General features: G+C 39.6%; 2 protein-coding genes and 1 pseudogene across 2 annotated transcripts; 1 reads left to right on the top strand and 2 right to left on the bottom strand.

Moving 5' to 3' along the window:
- Positions 1-1780: 1780 nt before the first annotated feature.
- Positions 1781-5293, top strand: si:ch211-248a14.8. Its single transcript, XM_041269352.1, has 5 exons — positions 1781-2005; positions 2538-2672; positions 3106-3301; positions 3531-3825; positions 4095-5293. The coding sequence occupies exons 2-5, from the start codon at positions 2569-2571 to the stop codon at positions 4601-4603; spliced, it is 1104 nt and encodes a 367-aa protein (XP_041125286.1). The 5' UTR covers positions 1781-2005; positions 2538-2568; the 3' UTR covers positions 4604-5293.
- A 577-nt stretch (positions 5294-5870) lies between these two features.
- On the bottom strand, positions 5871-13178 carry ecd (ecdysoneless homolog (Drosophila)). The gene is made up of 14 exons (XM_041269351.1): positions 12917-13178; positions 12187-12423; positions 11635-11752; positions 11173-11260; positions 10713-10891; positions 10186-10378; positions 9650-9778; positions 9138-9263; positions 8700-8785; positions 8465-8571; positions 7885-8110; positions 7302-7369; positions 6783-7000; positions 5871-6509 (listed from the first exon to the last, which is right to left on the bottom strand). The coding sequence occupies exons 2-14, from the start codon at positions 12389-12391 to the stop codon at positions 6267-6269; spliced, it is 1986 nt and encodes a 661-aa protein (XP_041125285.1). The 5' UTR covers positions 12392-12423; positions 12917-13178; the 3' UTR covers positions 5871-6266.
- A 4227-nt stretch (positions 13179-17405) lies between these two features.
- Positions 17406-19595, bottom strand: LOC121326304 (annotated as a pseudogene).
- Positions 19596-21375: the final 1780 nt, after the last annotated feature.

The raw sequence follows: 21375 nt of genomic DNA, 5'->3' as shown, positions 1-21375 counted from the left end.
TTATGGGTGCTAAGCAGAGGCCTTCAAACTAATTTCTCTTGAGTTGGATTTGAACCCAGGTGAAAGGCATGAACGTTTATTCAATTAACCCATTGTGCCACCAAGCCACCAGATCAAAATGTCCTTTGAGCACTGTGCTGTAACATTAAACTTCAGTCCCCTGTGAAAATTAGTTTTGTTTCCTTCAAAATAAATGAACTGTTGTTTTTTTTTTTTGTTATTAAAAATTCAAATAGTAGTGAAAGCCCAACATTTCTGTCAGTTCAGATTTCATGTAATCACACCTAGGCTGTAATTCAGACTAAACACATTGCTATATCTAATAATTAAAAAAAAAGAAAAAAAGTTTTTAATATCCTTGACGCACTGAGCAGCTTATTTCAGTGATCTCATTGAGGGCGGGGGTGTCTGTTTGGGAACTATTTCTTTCCAGGGTGCATGCAGTGACTGTAGCAACCATGCAAGATAATGCATAAGCTCCTGTCACATACACCTGGCACAGTGTCTCCTGTAACCAAGGGCACTGACACATAGAAGCTGGCTAGCATGTGAAGACAGGCAGCCCATATAAAAACCCATACTCTCTAGTAGAGACCAACACTAGAGTCAACAATGCAACATCTTAGCGTAGTACTGTAGTATACTTAAGCCTAAGTATACTAGATCTGTTTTAACCGCAATGCGGATTGGCTTGAGTTTGTCCAGGTTATTTTTACCTCATATTTCAAATATAACTAATAATATTGATACAGAACCTGAAAAATCGGGCCCTTTTCAAACTTTAACTCACATGTTTTGTGTTTGTAAACCTCCTCTAGGGTTTCACAAACTGGCAAACCTTATTTCATTTGACGAAACAGACTGTCATGCGATCAAAAACATTTGTGAGATTTGTTTTCAGATTTTTCATTTTTTTACGGGATGTCAAGTGCGTTCGGTAGCTTGGCAACGCTTCCAAATAAATTGCGTTTGCAGATTTAACAGAGCTAAGGACCCTTGAGATAATCCCATTGCGTCACAATGAAAGGCAGCAAGATGATGCAAAGCACCTCAATTACCAAGCTTGATTACAAGGCAATATTCTATAAAGTTAAGACTCTCTAAAAGAGTAGTACATGCATGCATAGAAAACCAATACAAGCACTTCACGTTGCTATTCAGCTCATTGAAAGCTGTGGCTGCTGCTCACAAAAGAATGATTATCTCGTTTTTGAGTCCTAATCACCTTGTTTGAGGAGGCTGGAACAAAAGGACCTCACGCTTTTCAATTTGTTGCTTAATTAGATCATATCTGAGTTTTGTCCCCCTAAAATGATCCACCAACATCAAAGCTAATGGGAATAAACTCTCCTATGTCAGAATTGTCATTTATACAAACAAAAGTATAATAAAAAGAACATCAAGAGGTCAAAGACCCATCGTGATAAACAGCAGTAACAGCATTGAGCTCCATGGGATGACTACAGCTGTTACTTCAATCAAAGCTTGTTGCTATATTACAAAGATAATGTTTTTTTGGCATAGTCACATTTTTACATGTAAATTCAGAACAAATATCTATTTCATGGTGCTAATCATAACGGGATAAACAGAGGCTATGCATATGAATCCCCCTGTGTGTGTCTGTGCTGTACGTACACAGTGCACAGATCAGATAGTAACTGATTGCGTGACTGTAAATAAACAGGGTTTATGGAGCGTGCTTGGAACTGAGTAAGGGCTGACTAAAGTCCAGGCTGTCAAAGGAAGTGAGCTTCTCTATTAGAGATTCTATTAGCACATGACATGATCTCCAACGCTGCGGCCGTTGCTACAAGAGAAACTGGTGTGTTCAGGGTTTGATGTCAAGGGTTTCAGTATTGCTAGGAAAGGAATCCAATGCTACCTGGTGCACAACTGAGTCCCGAAACGATTTTCTTCATCGTCTTCTTTTTCTTCTTTTTTATTGGAAAAGCAGCTGAGAGACAGGAGTTAAACCAGGGGTGCCAAAGGACAAGACGACTGGGTGAGTTCTGAATGATCACTGCGAGAATGAACACAGGTATACATATCACAGGACAACTAATCACTACTGACAGAGCATGAAGGGGCTCCCCTATAGCTCCATGTCAACGAGAGAAATAAGACCCCCATTACACAGCATGTTGAGCCATTTCAGATTTAACCAGGCTTAGTCGGTCGCCTGACTTCCTTCAGGAAGTCAGACTGAAACCTGCAATGGATCAAAATGCTGTGCAATGGAAGTCTTCTTTCCATCACACCATGGGGTGTGCTGGTAACAGTTTACTGCAGATTAGGTAGGTTGGTCAGTAAGTATATTTTATTTTTTATCAGTAGCACTAAAAAGAAAAGCTTTCCTTGCGTACCCTCCTTGTTTTCCATGCTTTACCAAAGACATTTTCTTTTTTTTTCCCAAGAGAATGTTTATAAATGCTCATAAAAAAACCACTTAAAAAGTCCTTAATTTTCACTTTCAGTGGTACAGTCTTGGATAAAGGAATACACTATGAATAAATAATGCAATCTGTGTTTTACAGGGTACATCTCTGAGATGCCACATTTCCTCACATGTATTTCCAGAGGTTCTGTCAAGTGGTTTTCCTGCTGGCTCTGCGTGGTGCTGCCAGGATGGGTTACAATCTTAACACCAACAGCAAAGTGTTCCTGTTCAGGTAAGAGCAGGTCTCTGTGGTTCAGGTGGGTCTGGGTAGATTGTAGGACCAGTTTTTAGATGTGCATCTATGAATTAGCTCCCTATCATCCAAATGTGCTGAATGCTCTCTAAACTGATCCTAGAATGTGTGGTGGAATGCTCGCTTCCCCATGAGTTCCTAATTCCATATTGTGCGACCTTTGAACTCCACCTACTCAACTCAACTCAACATTATTCACCAAAGGACTCTGATTTTTTTGTTAAAGAATGGGTTAGATTGGGAATTTAAAAACTATAAGTACACACACAATATTAGGGAATCGATTTGATATTTTATGGTTAACAAATAGAAAATCAGAAGCTTTAGATATATTTAAATTTAATACACTTATTGAAAGGAAACAGCTTTATCATGTTTCCCTCATTTGAACCCTTTGCCCTTTGCCTCACAGTCCCGGCTGGTTCTGGGGGAAGCTGCAAAGGGTCCCCAGCCCCCCGTCCAGGACCAGCCTGCTGATCTCCCGCTGCTGTGTGTACTTGCTGACCGCCACTCTCTACACCCTCGCTGCCATGCTCTCAGAGTTCCTCAAACGCCTCTTCATCACACAGTACCGATACACCTACCCAGCGCCCCTCGTCCTTGCACAGGTAGGGCGGAGAGGGAGATAAAGGAAAGGAAGACATGTGAAATGTATATTAATGATCAAAAAAAAGGAATTCAAAAGCATTATTAATGATATAACTCTTAGATTGAAACTCAAACCTATTAGCTTATACAGTGTTACCAGTCTCTCTAAAGGTCAAATAACTACTGCCTTGAAACATCACTCAGCATTCAATGGTCGAAACAGTGCCTGAGTGAGTGCCTGTGTTGCAGGTGCTGTTGACTCTGCTGGTCCTGCAGACCCTCCGGTGCCTGGGCTGTGTCCCGTTACGTTCCTACTCCCTACGGCTGGGAGAGCTGCTCCTGGTGCCCTCGCTCTGCTCCAGCTTCCACACTGTGCTGGGACTATGGGCCGTTGGCAGTGCCCCCTCCGGCCTCTTCGACCTTACCCAGCGCCTCGTGCCCATCGCCTGCCTGGCCTGGATGCGTGGCCTCGGCACGCAGCACCCACCCTCTCTCAGAGCGAGCCTCCTTGTCACTGCCATCAGCCTCAGTTCGATCCTCCCAGGTACCACCACATATATATATATATATATATATATATATATATATATATATATATATATATATATATATATATATATATATATATAAACATCCTCTGCTGGCATTGTGAACAGTGCCCTGGTATCTTCAAAGTTCACAGTGAGCAGGACCATGGCTCAGTGTCCTTTGAAGGCTCCAGCTGAAAGGTTTGTTCAGTTGACAAGAGGAAGGGTTCGCTGGTATAGGATCTCTTTGATAACCCTCTTGTATCCTGCACCTTCCCCCGTCTAGGTATCCAGAGCACCCACTCGGAGGACTCTCTGGTCTACCTGTACGCTCCTCTGAGCCTGTTCCTGGAGAGCCTGTACCTGTGCTGGCTGCAGAAGGTCTGGGAGCGGCTTCCATCTGGGATTGGGAACGTTTCCATGCTGGATATCCACTACACAGTCACAGTCAACAGCAGTCTGGTGCTGGGCTTCTTCTGCCTGCTCCAGCTGGACTCCCCCCAGGCTCTGATCCAGGGCAGCTGGCACAGCCTCCTCTTCCTAGGCTACTTCGCTGGGTTGCTGGCCCTGGGCTCCATCATGAGGCTCCTGCTCTGTGTGATGGTTCTCCGCAGCTCAGCAGTGACTGCTGCTGTTATGGAAGTGGTCAAAGAGAACTTGGTGACCCTCAAGAGTCTGGTCCAGTGCAGCCTGGGGTCCACCTCCTCGCCAGTACTGACTAGCTTCTTCATCAGCACCAGTGGCTTACTAGTTTACTGTTACCACTTGGTGCTGAAGCAAGCACACCTTGTTTAACCATCACTACCTCTAGTCGTCTCTACTGAAGATTTACAACACCTCAATGCTTAAAGATCCACCTACAGCACGGCCATCAGTGTCAGAAATAAATCTATTTACTTTTCTGAATGTCAGTTACTGTTAAAATGGTTGCAGCTGCTGTACAAACACATACCATTATTATTCTGCACAAAACCTGCAGCTGGAAAGAGTTAAGCCAGTGATATACATTTTTTTGACACATGCTTTTAGAGTTTGAAGTTTTCGGTTTTCAGTGATACTAACCAAAAAAACACCCCCAAAGACCTATTTAGAAAATTCAGTTATTTTGTTTTGGCAATATATTTAAAATCATGCACCACTCTCTTCCTACATAAATGAAATTGCATTTCAGGCAGGCAGTGTGCAAAGACACTACTACTGAACATTCATCAATTTTGTGGAACTATGTCATACACTAGGAACATCAATGCATCATTTGCTTATCAATGGGCTTAATTACCACAAACCCACACAAACCAGCAACATGGCATTGCCAGTTAACTTTTTATGGTGTTATAGTTTTATTCAGTGATGAATCAAAACAAGTTATCGTATATATAAAACTGCTGTTGTTAGGCTACTACTAACGCATATTAAAATTTCTTGCGCACGACTGCCTAATTATTATTATGGTTAACATTATTATTATAGCTACAGTACATAAATATCAAACCTTAATCCGAATACCATGATGAATGTTTAATCTTAGAAAAAAATGTAAATAACTTATTGTATGCTGAGATTAATTACTACAGTAATAATTACTACAGTAATACGATGGGGTGGGCAGAAAAATAAAACATGAACTGTAGTGTGATAGATACGCAGGTGGTAATGGGGGTAAAATGAAATCTGTTACTCCTCGCATCATAACTTAGATTTAAAATGCATCCAGAGTTCTACATTGATGGAATCCTAATGTGGACATCCTCACTTCAACATAGTAAGTAAACATTTGCATATGTACTAATGAAACGTACATTCAATTTATTATTGCCAAGTAATAATAAAAATCGATAACCATCCCCCCACCTCCTCGAACAAACAATAAAAACCAGAAAATTCAAACCCTTAATACTTTATAACCCCCTGCAGCATACAGATGACAAAAACATGTATATTGATATAACGATACACACATACACACCACATACATAAATAATACATTTTATACTTAATATTGTAAACAATCTATTTTATTTATTTCAATGATTTTAAATGTATGATACATTTAAAAAAAAAAAAAAAAAAAAAGCACTGTTCCTATTGAATACAGATTTGCATGAAATCCCTGTGTGCAGACAATCAAGAGCATTTACAAACCAAAACAAAACAAAAAAAAACAGGTTTAGCAAGTATATCAAAACTTTCTTTAATACATCAACAGGATTTGAAAAACATGAAATAATTTATGAGTTAAAGCGTTGTAAATTAGGCCCACAGTCTGGACGCTGAACCAAGAACTATTAGGAGGTGGTGTAGCCTAATACGAACCAATATGAGACAGAAGCTCATAAGCCTGTAGCTATCTTTGTATAGGGGCTTCTTATTTGCCCATTTGTGGCTGGTTGGAATAGGTAGTTGTTTCAGACAAAGCAATCTAGGCAGGTATGTGTGTAAAGGCTCAGGCATGGAAACACTAGCTCTTGTCAGTGTTGTGTGGCAGGCGGACCCCCATGCTCTGGAGGATGTTGGAAGCAGGACCGGCCAGCCCTTCTTGAGAACTGAACGATTCCAGCAGGTTTGAAACCAGATTGAAATCCAGGTCGAGTGGAACAGCGTCCCCTGCTGCCTGGAGGTCTTCATTATTATCATCCCCATCTTCTTCATCATCCTTGTCATCATGGCCTGAATCCCTGGACAAGTCAGCCGCTCCAGCATCCTATGGGATAATAAATGTTGTATTACTTTGCATACAGCGCATTGCACTATTATATTATTATTACCAGACATTTAAACTTGGCAATAAAACATAAATAGCAAAATCAGCTAAAATAATGTTACCCATTTTTGGTTAAAGAGTGTTAAAATAACACGATTTGTTTTAATTTAGAAACATGGTCCTTTTTTCTTTAGTGACTTCTAACCCTTTGCGGTCCTATGTCGGACATTTTTTGTGTGGTTTATCTTTTTATTTTTATTTTGTCTGGCTCACCACTTTGCTGTGTGTGCTGAAGCTCTTCCCGATGTTAGTGCCAGCCAGCTCTCGGTCCATCTCTGCCATGTAGGCTCTCAGGTTGCTCAGGGCCCCCGAGCTACTGTCACCCCCCGGTTCATCATCACTGCCCAGAAGATCTTCGTCATCATAGTCTATATCATCATCCTCGAGGTCATCAGAGTCCAGCTCTTCATCAGGGGCACTTGAAGGCCCCCCTACAAATGAAACACAGATTCAATACACCTTCAAAATGGCAACATGCAGTATACAGCGCTGTTTAACCCTTTTAAGCTGGGACCCCCCTTATGAAGGAATTTCCCTTAACGATGGCTTCTTTAATGACAGTGCCATTTGATTTGCAACAGAAGGAACATATACAGTACAAATTTAAGACATGGAAGGAGTGTGTGTGCCTAATTTTATTTATTTTATATATATATATATATATATATATATATAATTTTTTTTGTTTATATATAGAATGGACACAGACAGACACACACAATAAATGGATACCTAGTATTTTTTCGAAAGCACTGGCAATAGAGTTTACATCAAACTTGATTTGGGAACCAGAAGACGACCTAAAAAGCACAAATACAGTAAAATGAATTATAGCTACCAACAATAAATAATAATAATAACAATAATAATAATAAATGAAAACAAGCACACAGCCCTGTTAGGTAATACAGTGTGTGTAGAGTCTCTCTTATAAAAGAGCTACCATCTCATGTAAGGGAATGGGTAAAAGGATGCTAAAACAGAGCTGAGCACAATCCAAATGTTTTCATACATTTTTTTATGGAGAAAAAGCATTTTACAAAAATATTAACTCATGCAATAAATCTGCAGTGAACATCAAAGTGATATCACACTACTCAGAGCCAGGAGGCCAAGCTCCTATTAGCACATGGACCGGAGAGGATTAGCAGAGGAGAGATCATCTTTGGCACCTCTTGATTTGCTCTGCTCGCATGACGAGGAATGGATATGCATTCATGCTGGGAATAGCTGACTTGTCCACGAGTACAAAAGATATATGATCTAACGTTTACGATTTGCACGATTCATAAACTCTGAACTTTGTATTTCTTACCATGGCAGTTCAGCTCCCTCATGCGTGGAGACCTTGTTAATGAAGGCCTTCATGCTGTGAGTGACTGCAGACAGGCTGTAGCTTTCCTCCTCCTCCTGCTCCTCCTCCTCCTCCTCCTCCTCCTCTCGCTCCGCATCCCCACGGGGTGAGCTCTTAATCCCCCGGCCTGTCGCCTCCTCTAGCAGATGTTCCAGCTCTTCTGGAGTCATCTCCAGCCAGCTCTCACCTGGGTAGAAAAGTCAAACTGATTAAATAAATAAAAAAGTGACTAAAATCAGCCACATTCCACTGTGAGCCTTATCAAACTCATCTGAGCTTAGGTGTGACTAATTAAGCTCAAAGTGAAACCTTCTATGCATTACAAGACACTTTCCATAGCTGAACTGGTGAGGTTTCATAAAGAAACACAAGAAATCCCACGAATCATCAGAACAAGCAAGATAGGCAAGGCGCTTTGACATTGTTTCGTATGTACTTTCAACTTTTTCATTTTATTTTGCAAACTTCTATAATCTCAGATTATAGTCTCCCACTGCTGAACTGTTAGAAAACTGTGTAATTTAGTCAGATGGATACTCACTGTCCTCAGCTGGCAGACTAGACTCTGCCTTTTTCAGTTCCTCCAGACTGTAGGGGGTGCTCTCCAGCAGCTGCAGAACCTCCTCCCCAGGCAATAAAGCACTGGAACTGAATGAGCAACACAGTGAGGGTTTGGGACAGACAGACAGGTGCCAGTCTCCATAATAAGAATAAGGCAGCCAATAAAGAACATCTGTATTGCCCACTGTGGAGTGGGGAAGAGATACTCCTCTTACCTTTGTGTTATGGCTGCAGACTGCTGAAAGAAACTCTCTGCCATTCTCATCAATTCTTTATAGCGGGCAGACCCCTCAAGTTCACCCTTGGAAACAAAAAAAAATAAAAAATAGGCTGAAGATACAGCACATTAAAGTGCAGCACGGTGTACAACTAGTGTACACTCATACAGAGGGCCCCACAATCACTTATTGTAATTATTTATAAAAATGTGTATAAATCATCACTCAAATGAAATGCAAAAAAATCTGTAAGAGGCAAGGATCGTATGATAAAAAATTGGTGAAAAGTTTAAGCAGTTATAGTGTTCACCATGTAGAACTTAACAGACAGACAGCCACGATCAGTGCACCACACACTGCATGTTTTTTTGGGCTCCAGTGGTGGTTGGAGGAATTTCAGCTGAATGTTAGTCAGAAAAAGAAAGGGTGACTCACTTTAAAATAGTCGTTTTTCTTGAGGCTGTTAAGGAATCCTTTCCAAAGGGGATTACTGCACACGGGGGCGCCTTTATCAGATGATCGTTTTGTGCATTTAGAGCACATGATCTCAAACCCATGGGCCTAGACAACAAGACACAGAGAGACATGTTTTAGTGTTTGGCTGGCCTGGGCTAATCGGATATAGTTTCGTGAATTCTAGGACCATTTTCAATGCTGACCTAGCACAGGACTAAATATCTCAGAAGTCACGAGTCTCAGTGCATGCCATCTCTAACTTCAATCATATAAAAATATAAACAACACTTCATGTAATTTGCCTTCTCAAATTTTGTAGTTTGTAAAGCACTTGTATTTGCTTAGACATGGAAACAATTATGTTTAAAAAAGTGGGCTCATTGAGAACAGAGGTCAACATCATGCATCTGACCACAGCAGCACTGGGCAACGTAGACCAAACATTATCAACTAAAAACAATAATTACTTTCTACTAAGCTTGTGTTCTTACCAGCTTAATTCCGAGTTCATGTGCCTTGAACATGGGGTGTGAGCGGGGAGGCAGCGTGAACCCACTGCGTCGATCTGCAGTGAACCTCTGCTGCAGCAGCTGGGCGTAGAGACATCTGGTGAAAGTCACCTGCAACAACAACAAAAAAAAAAAATACAAAATACAAAAGAATATTACCTTGAAAGTTAAGCCCTTTGTTGCTGATCAAGCTATTTCAGTTTTGCTGTGAGTTTAATGTGTTGCGCCTAATCATTCCCACGCAAGGGATATAAAATGGAGGCACCTATACATGTTCCAATACATACGTCAACATGTCGCACTTATTCATTCATACACACATTCATACCGTATGGTATGTGTTAAGCTCAGGTATGACTAATCCTGGTAAAGCGTCTTATCGTTCATATGGGTTAATTTGAACCAAATTCTTTGAATAGTTTTATCCTTCATTTATATTCTGGCCATGTGGCATCATCTCATTTATTATTATTCAATGGCAATGCTTGGTTTGCTAAATGGTTGAGCGAGGCCCTTACCGATGCCATGACGCGTGTCTCCGGAGGGAAGATGGAAAAGGTTCGGCAGGCTTGCAGGTCGATGGGGTCGCGCAGGTAGAAAGCGAGCACCGCTGGGGCGACGAGGTCGGGCCGACACTTCAGCACCGCCGCAATGCCTGCCGGGATGTAGCAGTGAGCACGGTGCAGGTTAGACTGGATCTTCAGGGGGTACCTGCAATAAGACACTGCTTTGGGTTGAGCTAAGACAGGCAGCCAGAATGCTAGTAAAGTTTTCTTATGACAACAGGAATGGCAATAAAACTAATATTGCGTAGCAGTTTCCAGCTTTTAATACAAGCTTGATTGGGTAATAGGTATAGGTAACAAGTTCAGGTGTGTCAATAGTAAATTGTAAAACCAGGAATGGATCAAAACTGCTATGTAATGTAATTTGGATGTTAATTTCACCAGTACCCCTTTCCTGCAACTTTGGAAACTAAATATACATTTGAAATTCTGTAGTAAGTGAAGTGTACTTATGCAGTGAATATGGTTCTCGCGCTTACCCTTTCAGTCGTTTGCCCAATGCTTTGCGGATTGGCTCAGCTGCCAGGCAGGTCTCTGGGTGTGTGGAGAGCAGGTTTACAGCCTGGGGGATTGTGGGTGTGCCTTTAGGTAACCATGGTGTTTCTGCAGGGTTCTGAGGAAAAGGGATGATGTGAAACTCACCTCGGAAGAAAAACACCTAAAAACAAAACAAAACAATATAATAAAAACAGTAAATGGAGATGCTTCATTTAGGTTTTGTGAAAATTCTGATTAGGTTTTATACTGCTCATTGGAAAAGGAAAATGCAAATACAACATTATAAAAAAAAAAAAATACAAGAGAGTGCATTGAAATATCTGATCTGCTTTTTACTGTGGCCTAGTCAAGGGGTTATAACACTTAACCTGCTGATGAGAAAGTAGTGTTTGTAATAAATAGAACTGGCCTTCTTGCTTTTAACATCTTTAAAAGTCTTACCCTGTTCGCACTGCTGTCTGGGTTCAGCCATTTGGGAAGATACTCCGCTGCTTCGATCAGAAGGAATTCCCCATCATTATCTTCAATCCTAAAGGGTTGGAAATCAAAAAAAAAAAATGGAATTTTACTTTAAAAACAAAAATATACAGACACAGTATAGTGAAACCTGATTAAAATTAAGAAATGAAAATACAGTCTAGTTCTACAGTTCTATAGCACTATGCTTTGGACCTGCCCTACAGGAATACACAGCTCAGACTGTGGATTACCAAGCAGGTATATGTTGTACATTACCCTAAATTTCTTAAATACACTTATAAAAAAAAATCTGAAAGCTACACAAACATGTCTTTTCCCTGGGATCTCACTGTAAGTCGGACTATGTTAGCAGCATTAAAATGACTAAAATACCAGAAGTAAAACGTATAAAATAACAATATAATTTAACAGTAACATCCATACTTAGCCGCCAGTTCTGGAAACACCTTTGTGATCTGCTGTATGAGATATACAATGAACCACTCATCTTCCACGTTGTCTCCGAAGTTCGTGAAGCCTTGGATATGGGCTGGCATGACACCTGAAGATCAGAAAGAAAAAGAAAGGAAGCTGTGGACTGGAGGAATGAAAGGGGTTCTGCCTCCTCTGCTAAAGCAGTTAGAAACTTTTTTTCACCCATACATTTAAAGACGTTATCATTGCATAATAAAATTAGACTAGTGTTTTGTCAATAATCCTTTGTAAATATATTTGGATTTTCAGTTTAAGTTTATTTTTACTCATGTTAAATATATTCTGAATAAAGGTGTTAAATGTACAGCTTTACAGAACTGGAACTTAAAGCTATGATATCTTTCTTACTTTTTCCATAAGCAATAATAATACCCAACATAGCAAAAACCAGGAATGAAAGCTTCCTGCAGATCTTCTCCCATGGTAGTCCAGTGGCGCAGCTAGTTCACAGTTGTAACAACAGTATCAAAAGCAACACACTCAACAGTCCTGTTGCCTTACCTTTCTCTGGCATGTATTTAATACTAAATGGTTGATTCTGCCAGATATACTGTGTTAAAAGAGGGGCAAACTGAGCCAGGATCCTCTCAATGTATTGTTGCAGACACTTCTCTCGATCCCTGGGGTCAGAGGGGTCTGGAGGTACCAGAAAAAGACTGTACTGGACTGAATCTTCAGCAATCATCGGTCTCCTCAGAGTTTCCATGATTGTTGTATTTGAGAAGTTTTATTTATCCTCTGTCAAAACATAACGGTGCAGTTATAAATGTTAGTCAAACCAACATTTATTATTGTTGTTTACTAGAGTTTACACCAATACACATCGAATATATGGAAGTGCATTTTAACGGGAGCAAAAATAATGTTAACAGTAAACGTTAACAAATAAATCGTTTATCATTACATTAATTTATGAAATTATTACTGTCGATAATTTAGGATTACTTCGGCCTTTTTTCAGTCAATTGCGCCCACTAAATGTAAACGTAAAAACTGCGCACGTGCTGAGTTAAATACAAATACCACATGCAACGTCACATTTTTTGTTGCCCTGTTTTACAAAATATGAAATGTAAGTGTACACTGGGAAATAGCTTTTGATTGAAATGGAAATATGAAGGTGAACCAGAACAAAGTCGGTACAGCTCGAACAGTAGACCTAGCTAAACGCCATGCTCTTCACTAGTAAAGTTGAGAAAGCTTCAGAAAACAAAACACATACGGTACTTACTGAACGCCAAATGTTATTTTCTAATGGACTTCACAAAAATGTGTGGGGTGAAAAAAAACAAAAGGTAATAAGTGAGCAGTTATAAGACTATACAATTCGTAATTTCACACATTTCTCTCTATCGTCTCCATGACGACACGGTCCATCCCTCAACCATCTTCCCCTTCGGTACGACACGATCAATATCCGTCAGTGGAACACAGAACATTTATGTGTTCCGCTGTTTGCAGTGTTGCTGCACATAAAGTGTTGGTGAAGTTTACAATCAATGTACATTTTAACAATAATGTCTTTATGTCATAATATTAGCCGATGTTTACGCGATTCCTTCTTTCCGAAATATTGAAAAATAGACTTCCCAGAAGGAACTGCTGTGCCACTAGCGCTGTGCATACAGGAACTTGGAGTATTTTTTTCCTCTCGCTCTTGCGTTATCTTCGCGGTAGCGAGCAAGACAAAAAAACTACTCCCAGTGGAATAGGCAAGGTTAGGTATCCATGACACCGCAGTTGTTGTTACAGACCTTATGTATATTTTTTTTTCATAAAAGACACGTCAAATTCCACAAGGCCTCGTTTGCTCTAGTATTAGGTTGTGTTCTTTTATTAAAAAATATACATTTGAATATTTAGACTTGAGTGGTAGGCTTTTATCAGACCGAGGATTCGAGTAGGGCGAGTGTAAGAACTAGGTAGGATGCTATAACCCCCGGAGGTTGAGGCAGCGGGGCCGGGGATCAGCAGATGGCGAGCAGAAGGAAGACTCGGGGATAACGATTTAATAATAATAATAATAATAATAATAATATTTAAAAAAATACTAACAAAAGAATGATTTCCAGATACAACAGAAAGTCAGCGTCACATAACCTCGAAATGTGAGTGTAATATGTCAACTTCAATCAGTTTTCATTGCCAAGATTTAAAACGAACCACTGACCTTCGAGGGTTGGAATAAAACACCTGCCATCACACACACTTTTCTGGGGTAAATGGGCTAGTCTTTACATGATGACATATCAATTATAGCTGCCATCTTTGACATGTATTCTATATTATAGAGAATATACAGTGTGTGTGTGTGTGTGTGTGTGTGTATATATATATATATATATATATATATATATATATATATATATATATATAAACAGGCTCTAGGCTCTATGGTTTCAATCTCAACACTGCAGAGCAGTCGGTTCTTGGTTGGCAGGTGCTTATGGCTCCACGACTTCACAAATTACTTAATAAAGACTTATAAGGCAATACATTCCTTTAATACGTAGCTAGTACTGTCTAGTAATGAACCACGTACTGCAAAGGTGGAAGTAAGACTCTTATTGCCAAATTCCAGGTTTTAATATGAGTTGATGTACCCCAGTGTATAAGGAGCAAGCTCAGGTGTGTCTTGTTAAACTTTTAAACAGGAATGGATCAGACAGCTATGCAACAGGAGCCTTGTTTTCATTGCTGTACATCACGTTTCCCCAGACGTGGCCTATCTAGAAGTAGTTTAGAGCACCACCCTCTGCTGGATAATGATGATGAGTTAGTGCCAGAGTTGAGTTAGTCCCAGACAGCTTTTTACCTGATGTGAAAGAGGCTGTTTCCACATACAGCAGGTAACACCATTATTAGGATGATATTCCCCAAAGACAGGTAACACTGTGCTTGCAGTTAGGCAAATGCAAAGTCTAATGCCTGCTTCATCTCATTGTTATAAGATTGATGAATAATGTTTAAAAAGAAAAAAAAAACAACTCAGGCCTCAGTCATGTAAATGATCCTTGTTGGACTTCCCAGTGTGAGCCGCTACACCCCTGACAACATGGTCTGAACAATCACAAGATGCTGCTTCTGTGAAGGGTGGGGACCAGCTTCTTTTTGTTTGATTGACTGGGGGAGACACAGGCACAGAACGACAATATGAGAGAAGTGGATGGGAGATGAAAAGTGTGAGTCTGAGGACTTATTACATCTGCATTTTAGAAATGTATTTTTGTCATTTTTTGTTTGTTTTATTAACATTTCTTGATGATTCTGCATAAAGACAACCTGTTTTAAGTTATCCATAACATTAAAGACTAAGATATACTGCAGTACTATGAAGAAATTTGGTGAATACAAACATAATTCTTTACTTAACAGGAAAGTTTGACCAATCCTATTACTCAGTTTCCATGCTAAAGCATTAAGGTACTGTTATAAAACAATTTTCTACTGGATTTGTCCCATCAGAGTCCTCAGGAGGACTGCCAGAAAGTCACTGGAGCTGACATTGCAAATTCCTGTTCTGCCATCCAGAGTTACGCTGGGACTAGGGTCTCCGCAGAACGCAGCTCTGTCTTTTCCTGGGGCTGCGATGTGAGTACAGGACAGCAGTCAAAGGGAAAGCCTTTTATACCATAGGCCTACCATCAACATCTCTGCCTTTATTGCTGAAAGCATCATTTCACATTTGCAATTCATAAGACAATGTTAAAATGTGTAGGAGTTTGACAAGGCAGCCTCGCGGTAGGTGCACATGTTTGAGGAGATTGATGAGCTGCTGTATGAGGGCACAACGATCGCACAGCTGTCTGGTCTGCAGGATGAGTGCCAGCAATGGAAGTCACAGCATATATTGTAGTTAACCAGTGTTGAAATAGTTAGGGAGCCTGTAGCTACTGGTTTAGAATTGCAACACACTAAATCATTGAAAAAAGTGAAGGTGATCTGCGTTAGCCAGCACACCTGAAGTTAGTTTACTGTTTTAAGCCAGTTTTTATTGCCTTCAGCCTTGTGTATTGTTTTACAGATTCTGTCAGTATTAGACTCTTTCCACCACCACCCACTGGGGCACTCCCCAATCGAAGATGAGGAGGAGAGCAAAGACCAGCTGCCTCCAGGTATGGATGTGAGAGTTTGGTATGTTAAACCTTTTACATTTGTTTTTTGCATTCAAAACAATTAATTACACAAGGATTGATTCTCTGTGCATGTAAATATAGTATTGAACTTATTTCCACGACCTGCTGCGACACCTTCATCTAGTGTTGTGTATTTGAAATTTAGGACATGTGTATGTACAAATAGAGGAACTGCTTTTGCTCTTATGCGTTGCTTAAGACGGAAAGTCCCAATCTTGTGGGAAGTTGTGAATATAAATTACATATTTGCAGACAGGCACGACCCTGAGAAAGCAAAATCAGAGTGCTAATTGCAAGGCATACCCAGAACTTGTTTTTAATGCAACTTGTTTGTGCGCTTACTCCCATCCTTTCCAGGTCTCACCATTTCTGTTCAGATCCGCTCGCACAGCAGAGGTGGTTTCACATTCAGAAATAGCAGACAGGGACTTTAGCAGAACCTCAAGATGATATCCCACAATCTAGTTCTGTTCTGAAGCAAAACCTCAGGACCAGAAAGATATCTAAGAACAATTGGAGCCAGACTTTATGTGGGGAAAGGAGATTTATAAACTACATAAAAAATTTTTTAGCATACTATTTTGTACATTTTCCAGCAATTTAAGTGGCTGCGAAAGACAGTAAGCAAAACAATAAATTATTAAGCCATCTTAATCTAGACTTAAGTACTTTTTTATTTTATTGTGCATCTGATGTTAGCTTTGTGATTTTTAGCCCGTGATTTCCATGTTGCATTAAGGTAGCAGTGAAAGGAATATAACTAAGTATTATACGAGCACTAGGATAAAATCTATTTTATAAATCGTTAAAACTTGGCAGTGCTCATTATACACAATGTTGGGTACAGTTCATACCAAACTAGGTATACTTTATAAATGAAGAAAATTAAACAGCAGACCTCATGGTCTGGGATTTATATACTGTATTTGTAGCTGTCTCAACTGGGCTTGAGCTTGCCTGGAAACTGATTTTGATTCCAACGAAGTCTCTAGTGATACAGTATTGTGAGAGAGTTCAGTGTTTTTATTGGTTCATCTGGAATTATGGCCCTTTATTTACCACAGTCTTTACCACACACAGATAACCACTAGACAAAGCAATGGCATCTTAGGAAGGACAGTGTCACATGGTTTATCTAGAACCAGTAAAGAAGTGGCAGATGGGCAAACAACAAAACTGAAGAGGAGTAAAATAATCAACCTCACTATTCCAGCAACACAGCTCCATGATTAGAAAAAAATCATAAAAAGCTGAAGCACGGATGGCAAAGTAATGATTTTGATTGGTTTATCTACAGAAAAACCTGCCCAACAGATTAACCTGATGAATCAAAACTGGTAATTCACAAGCAAGCATAAAGGGGCTGGGAAAAACCCTGCTCTTGTAGTCTTGCCAGGTGTTAAACAAATCAAAAAGCTCAATGGCAGTGATCAATTCATAACATTTCATTGTAAAAGCATCTTTTCTCATGTAGTTATGTAAAGAACAAAAACTGTAATTTTATTGTTTCAAGGAACCACCCACCACCAAAAAACAAACAGCTTACACACTGTGAAAACAGAACTCTCTTTATAAAGACTACAATTGAACAAAGAGAAACATGGATACACAAATACAATTATCAGTAGCTCTGAACACTAACACTTGAGACTGCATCTCCGTCAAAATATGCATTTAAGTCATTATAAATAACAAAAGAAAAGTTGTATGTCGCATTATTTACTGGGCATCACCATATAGAGGGGAAAAGTATGTAACGACAAGCAATTTTTTTTTCTATGTTGTGTTTTAACTATTTACAAAGTGCTATCAAGTTTTCATTTCTTTCCAGCTCTTCCCTTCCCTCCTTTCTTGCAATATTTTGCTTCCAGGTCTGTCAGAAACGAGTCCATCTCCTGTTCACGAAATTTCTGCCTCGCCTAAGATTTTGAAGAAACACACATCTAACTTCACATTCATTGCATTTTTCATCTGTAGAACTCTATTTGTGGGGAAGAAACAAGAATTCTAAACAAAAACAACCCGCCCCTATTTTACCTGAATAAGTGCTTTCAGGGAGTCCTCATCATCGACTAACCCCATGTCCTTTGTCATTTTCTCTGCTTCTCTTTTCTCCCTCTTTGCCTATAGACCATGGAAAAACAGAGCAGTACTGTATGTTAAGACAACTTGGGTAAAATATCAATCACTACATTCATAATACATAGCCAACATAACACTGTTAGTGAAATACAATTACTTAAAATTGTAATACCCTCAAGAACGTGTGGTAAGGAATGTACGGTATAGAACAAAGGCTTCACCTTATCTGGATGAGCGGTTATCCAAACTAAATATATACAGTATGTACAATAACCTTCATCAGTGCACCCCTATCGTGGGGATAAAACAAATGGGAAACGGATTGAAAAATATATAAAATCGTATTTGAGTTAAACAACAAGGGCTGATAAAGAAATGAAGCAGCAGGAAAGCATGTTTATTCTTACCTGTCTTTTTCTGGCCGCCGCCTTTTTCTCTGGCTCATTGCTGAAAGCGTCGAAGGCTGGGAGCTCTCCCGCAGCGATGGCTTTCTCAATGATCTCCCTGATCCGAGGCTCTTCCTTGTAGGTGCAGCACAGCACTGACATCAAGATGCTGTCCATATTCCCTTCGTGATCCATGTAGCTCTTCCGGATATCCGAGGCCTACTCCTCTGAGCCCTTGTACTTCGTTTCAAAAGCTTTGATGTCATCCACCGTGATCTGAAGAGTCAAAGATTGTAAGGAAACATTTTTCAGCTGTTTCCCCATGGTGGATTGCATGACACTGTTCCAAAACATAAATTATCCTTGCTTGGTGTCCTAAAGTATTATATACTGAATAGAAAACTTCTATATAAAAGTGAAAATGCCTTTATAATAAATCTGTACCATCTTATTTTTAGTGTGCACTCTCCGCCTTCTGTTTCTAATGAATTTTACAATCGTTACAATTCAGCACAAAGTAGTGCAGACTTTGCAGTCTCACATCCCAGAGACATACCTTTGGGAACAGCAGCCTCCAGTACTCATCCCACTTGCGGTCCTGGTGCAGGGTGTCAGACTCCTCGTCCACAATGCCTTGTTCATCATACACTGCCCTCTGCTCCTTGTCACTCAATACTGCATACACCTTTCCAAGGACCTGCCACCAGAAATCAAACACAGTTTGAAACAGACTAATTCTCAGTGTTCTGCATACCATTTAAAATACAAGGCTTAGAAGCCTGTAATACACTTGATCGCTTTCCATATCTTAAACACTATGTACACTGAACAAAAATATAAACGTAACAGGTAAAGTGCTGGTCTCATGTTTCATGAGCTGAAGTATATAAACATCCTTAAGGGAAACTAGCAAAAAAGCTTTGACAAGAAGGGTTTATCAATGTAATGTACTGCAAAAACACATAAGCAGACAGAACACTTCTGGGAAGCGGTTTCCTCCATTTGTGGATTACGTGGTGACAGTGTGTATTAAGGTTAAAAAAAACTCCCCATTTTGTTTTTTATACCTGAAATTTCTCTGTCGCCTGCTCATTGTCGGGCACCCTGTCTGGGTGAACCTGGAGAGAGACTTTGTAGTAGCCCCTGCGGATCCCTGCCTCAGATGCCTCCTTCTCCACCCCAAGCACCTGGTACAGGTTACTTGTGCCAAACAGCCCCTCACAGCAATCCAGGAGACCCATTCTCAACAGCAGCAGCTTTCCACACCCAGCTAGAAGCAAGAACTGGGAACAAACAGGAAACATGATCAGGCACTCCATGCAACAGGTACATGCAAAGACTATTCCATTTTTTTTTAAATCTACCTAAACAAACAAATACTGACACAAATGATGATTTTTTTTTTTTTTTAAATAAGTAGTGACTGGTTACTTCACATCAGAACAATGTACTGTTTGAAATTGACAAATACAATTATTATTATTTAAATAAGACTTTCAAAATAACTCAAAGTAATTCTGATGGGCTGTTTTGTGGGTTGATTTGTACAGTTGTTCTACAATGTTTACTACTAATTATTATGATTAAACAGATCGCCTACACTTATGTTCAGTTTTATTCTTCCATGTGAAAAAACCTGAACAATAACAACCGCCATGTCTCTCCTAATACTAATAATAAATATAATACTACTACTACTACTAATAATAATAATAACAATAATAATGGTGGCGTTTTTGAGCAACACAATGCCAACATACGAGTACAATTTATAATTAATAATATAATTCACAATTACGTGTAACACTTGACCTTATCCCATCACAGCCTTAAACAGGAATATCAGTATAGAGAGCAAATTAAAAAACACAAAAATATATAACACTACCCTTACCAATGTGACCAACCACTTGCACAGTGGCATATAACCGCAAACTCTTTATATATGACATACAAATATCGGTATTGTATATCAATCTTTTCCGCTCCTCTCTGAACAAACACACAGCAGTTTCCGCCAGACCTCCTCTAACAACTCAAATTTGGCGCGAGACGTAAGACGTAGATGTCTAAGTGCGCGCTCCCGCCGGCGACAATTGTGTGAGATATTAGTGCAGGACAATACTGTGTAAACTGTGACATGCTATTGTAGTATACCAAGATATCCAAACAAATATATTACATTGTATAATGATGAATGTCTTTGGTTGAGTATCTTGGTAGAATAAAAATTATCTTTGTTCAAGATGCAAAGAACCGATCAGCTAAATCATGCGCAGATGGATAGTTGTTATTTAAACACGTGTTCGCTTTCTATTTAGTCTGACATTTAGCAAAGAAAAGTCTAATAAGTGCTGTCCATTATTTGTGTATTTATAGACACGTTGTGTTACCACCACTATTTCCCTAAACTTAAGGCCAATAAAATATAGCAGTTATCTCTTTATCCCCGATGTGAACATTGATGCGACTCATACAGGGAGGGAGGAGAAAATAGTATAAAATACTATTAACACCATTATTATTGTTGTTGTTGTGGTCTGTTTATATATACTGTTATTTTTGTTTTACTTGCTTTTTGTTAAAATATTTACTTGTAAACGTGTTTTAAATGTTAATAGTTTTATGTAAATGGTGAAAAATTTTCATCATTGCTTTGGCAATATTATGTATTAGGCATGTCAATAAAGCACTGTGAATTTTAATTTGTTAAACTAGCAGGAGTCTTGGGGGTTTCTTACTGGCAGATTTTGTACTGATAATGTTTTACTATGAGTTTAATAACCAAGGCACACCGAGGCTGTTCCCTAAACACTGTGGCCAAGGAGAGGGTTTTAAAAATGCACAGTCCTGGTCATTTTAGTAACACTTGAAACACCAGGACAGGGTGCAGGTGATGTAGGACCCCCCCCCCCCCCCCCCCCCCCCCCCTTTTTCAGAACAGGTCACAAATTTATCAGAAATATTTATCCCCCCAGCCCTTACATTAACATCAATATTTAAATAGATACAGTACAAATCAGTTGCAACCGTGCAAATTGAGCCGCTTCTAGTGCTCTGTTTTTCTAGCTAGCAAAAAAAAAAAG

This window comes from Polyodon spathula, chromosome 13 (assembly GCF_017654505.1).
Source record: "Polyodon spathula isolate WHYD16114869_AA chromosome 13, ASM1765450v1, whole genome shotgun sequence".
Lineage (NCBI taxonomy): Eukaryota > Metazoa > Chordata > Actinopteri > Acipenseriformes > Polyodontidae > Polyodon > Polyodon spathula.
This window is presented reverse-complemented; position numbering and strand designations above follow the sequence as displayed.

Coding starts and splice junctions, on each gene's coding strand:
- ecd (XM_041269351.1), bottom strand. CDS start 12,391: ATGGAAACTCTGAGGAGACCGATGATTGCTGAAGATTCAGTCCAGTAC. Junction 9,779..10,185: donor AGACACGCGTCATGGCATCG/GTAAGGGCCTCG, acceptor TTGTTGTTGCAG/GTGACTTTCACCAGATGTCT. Junction 7,001..7,301: donor TGCTTTCGAAAAAATACTAG/GTATCCATTTAT, acceptor TTTCATTTGTAG/GGGGGCCTTCAAGTGCCCCT.
- si:ch211-248a14.8 (XM_041269352.1), top strand. CDS start 2,569: ATGTATTTCCAGAGGTTCTGTCAAGTGGTTTTCCTGCTGGCTCTGCGT. Junction 2,673..3,105: donor AGCAAAGTGTTCCTGTTCAG/GTAAGAGCAGGT, acceptor TTTGCCTCACAG/TCCCGGCTGGTTCTGGGGGA. Junction 3,302..3,530: donor CGCCCCTCGTCCTTGCACAG/GTAGGGCGGAGA, acceptor CCTGTGTTGCAG/GTGCTGTTGACTCTGCTGGT.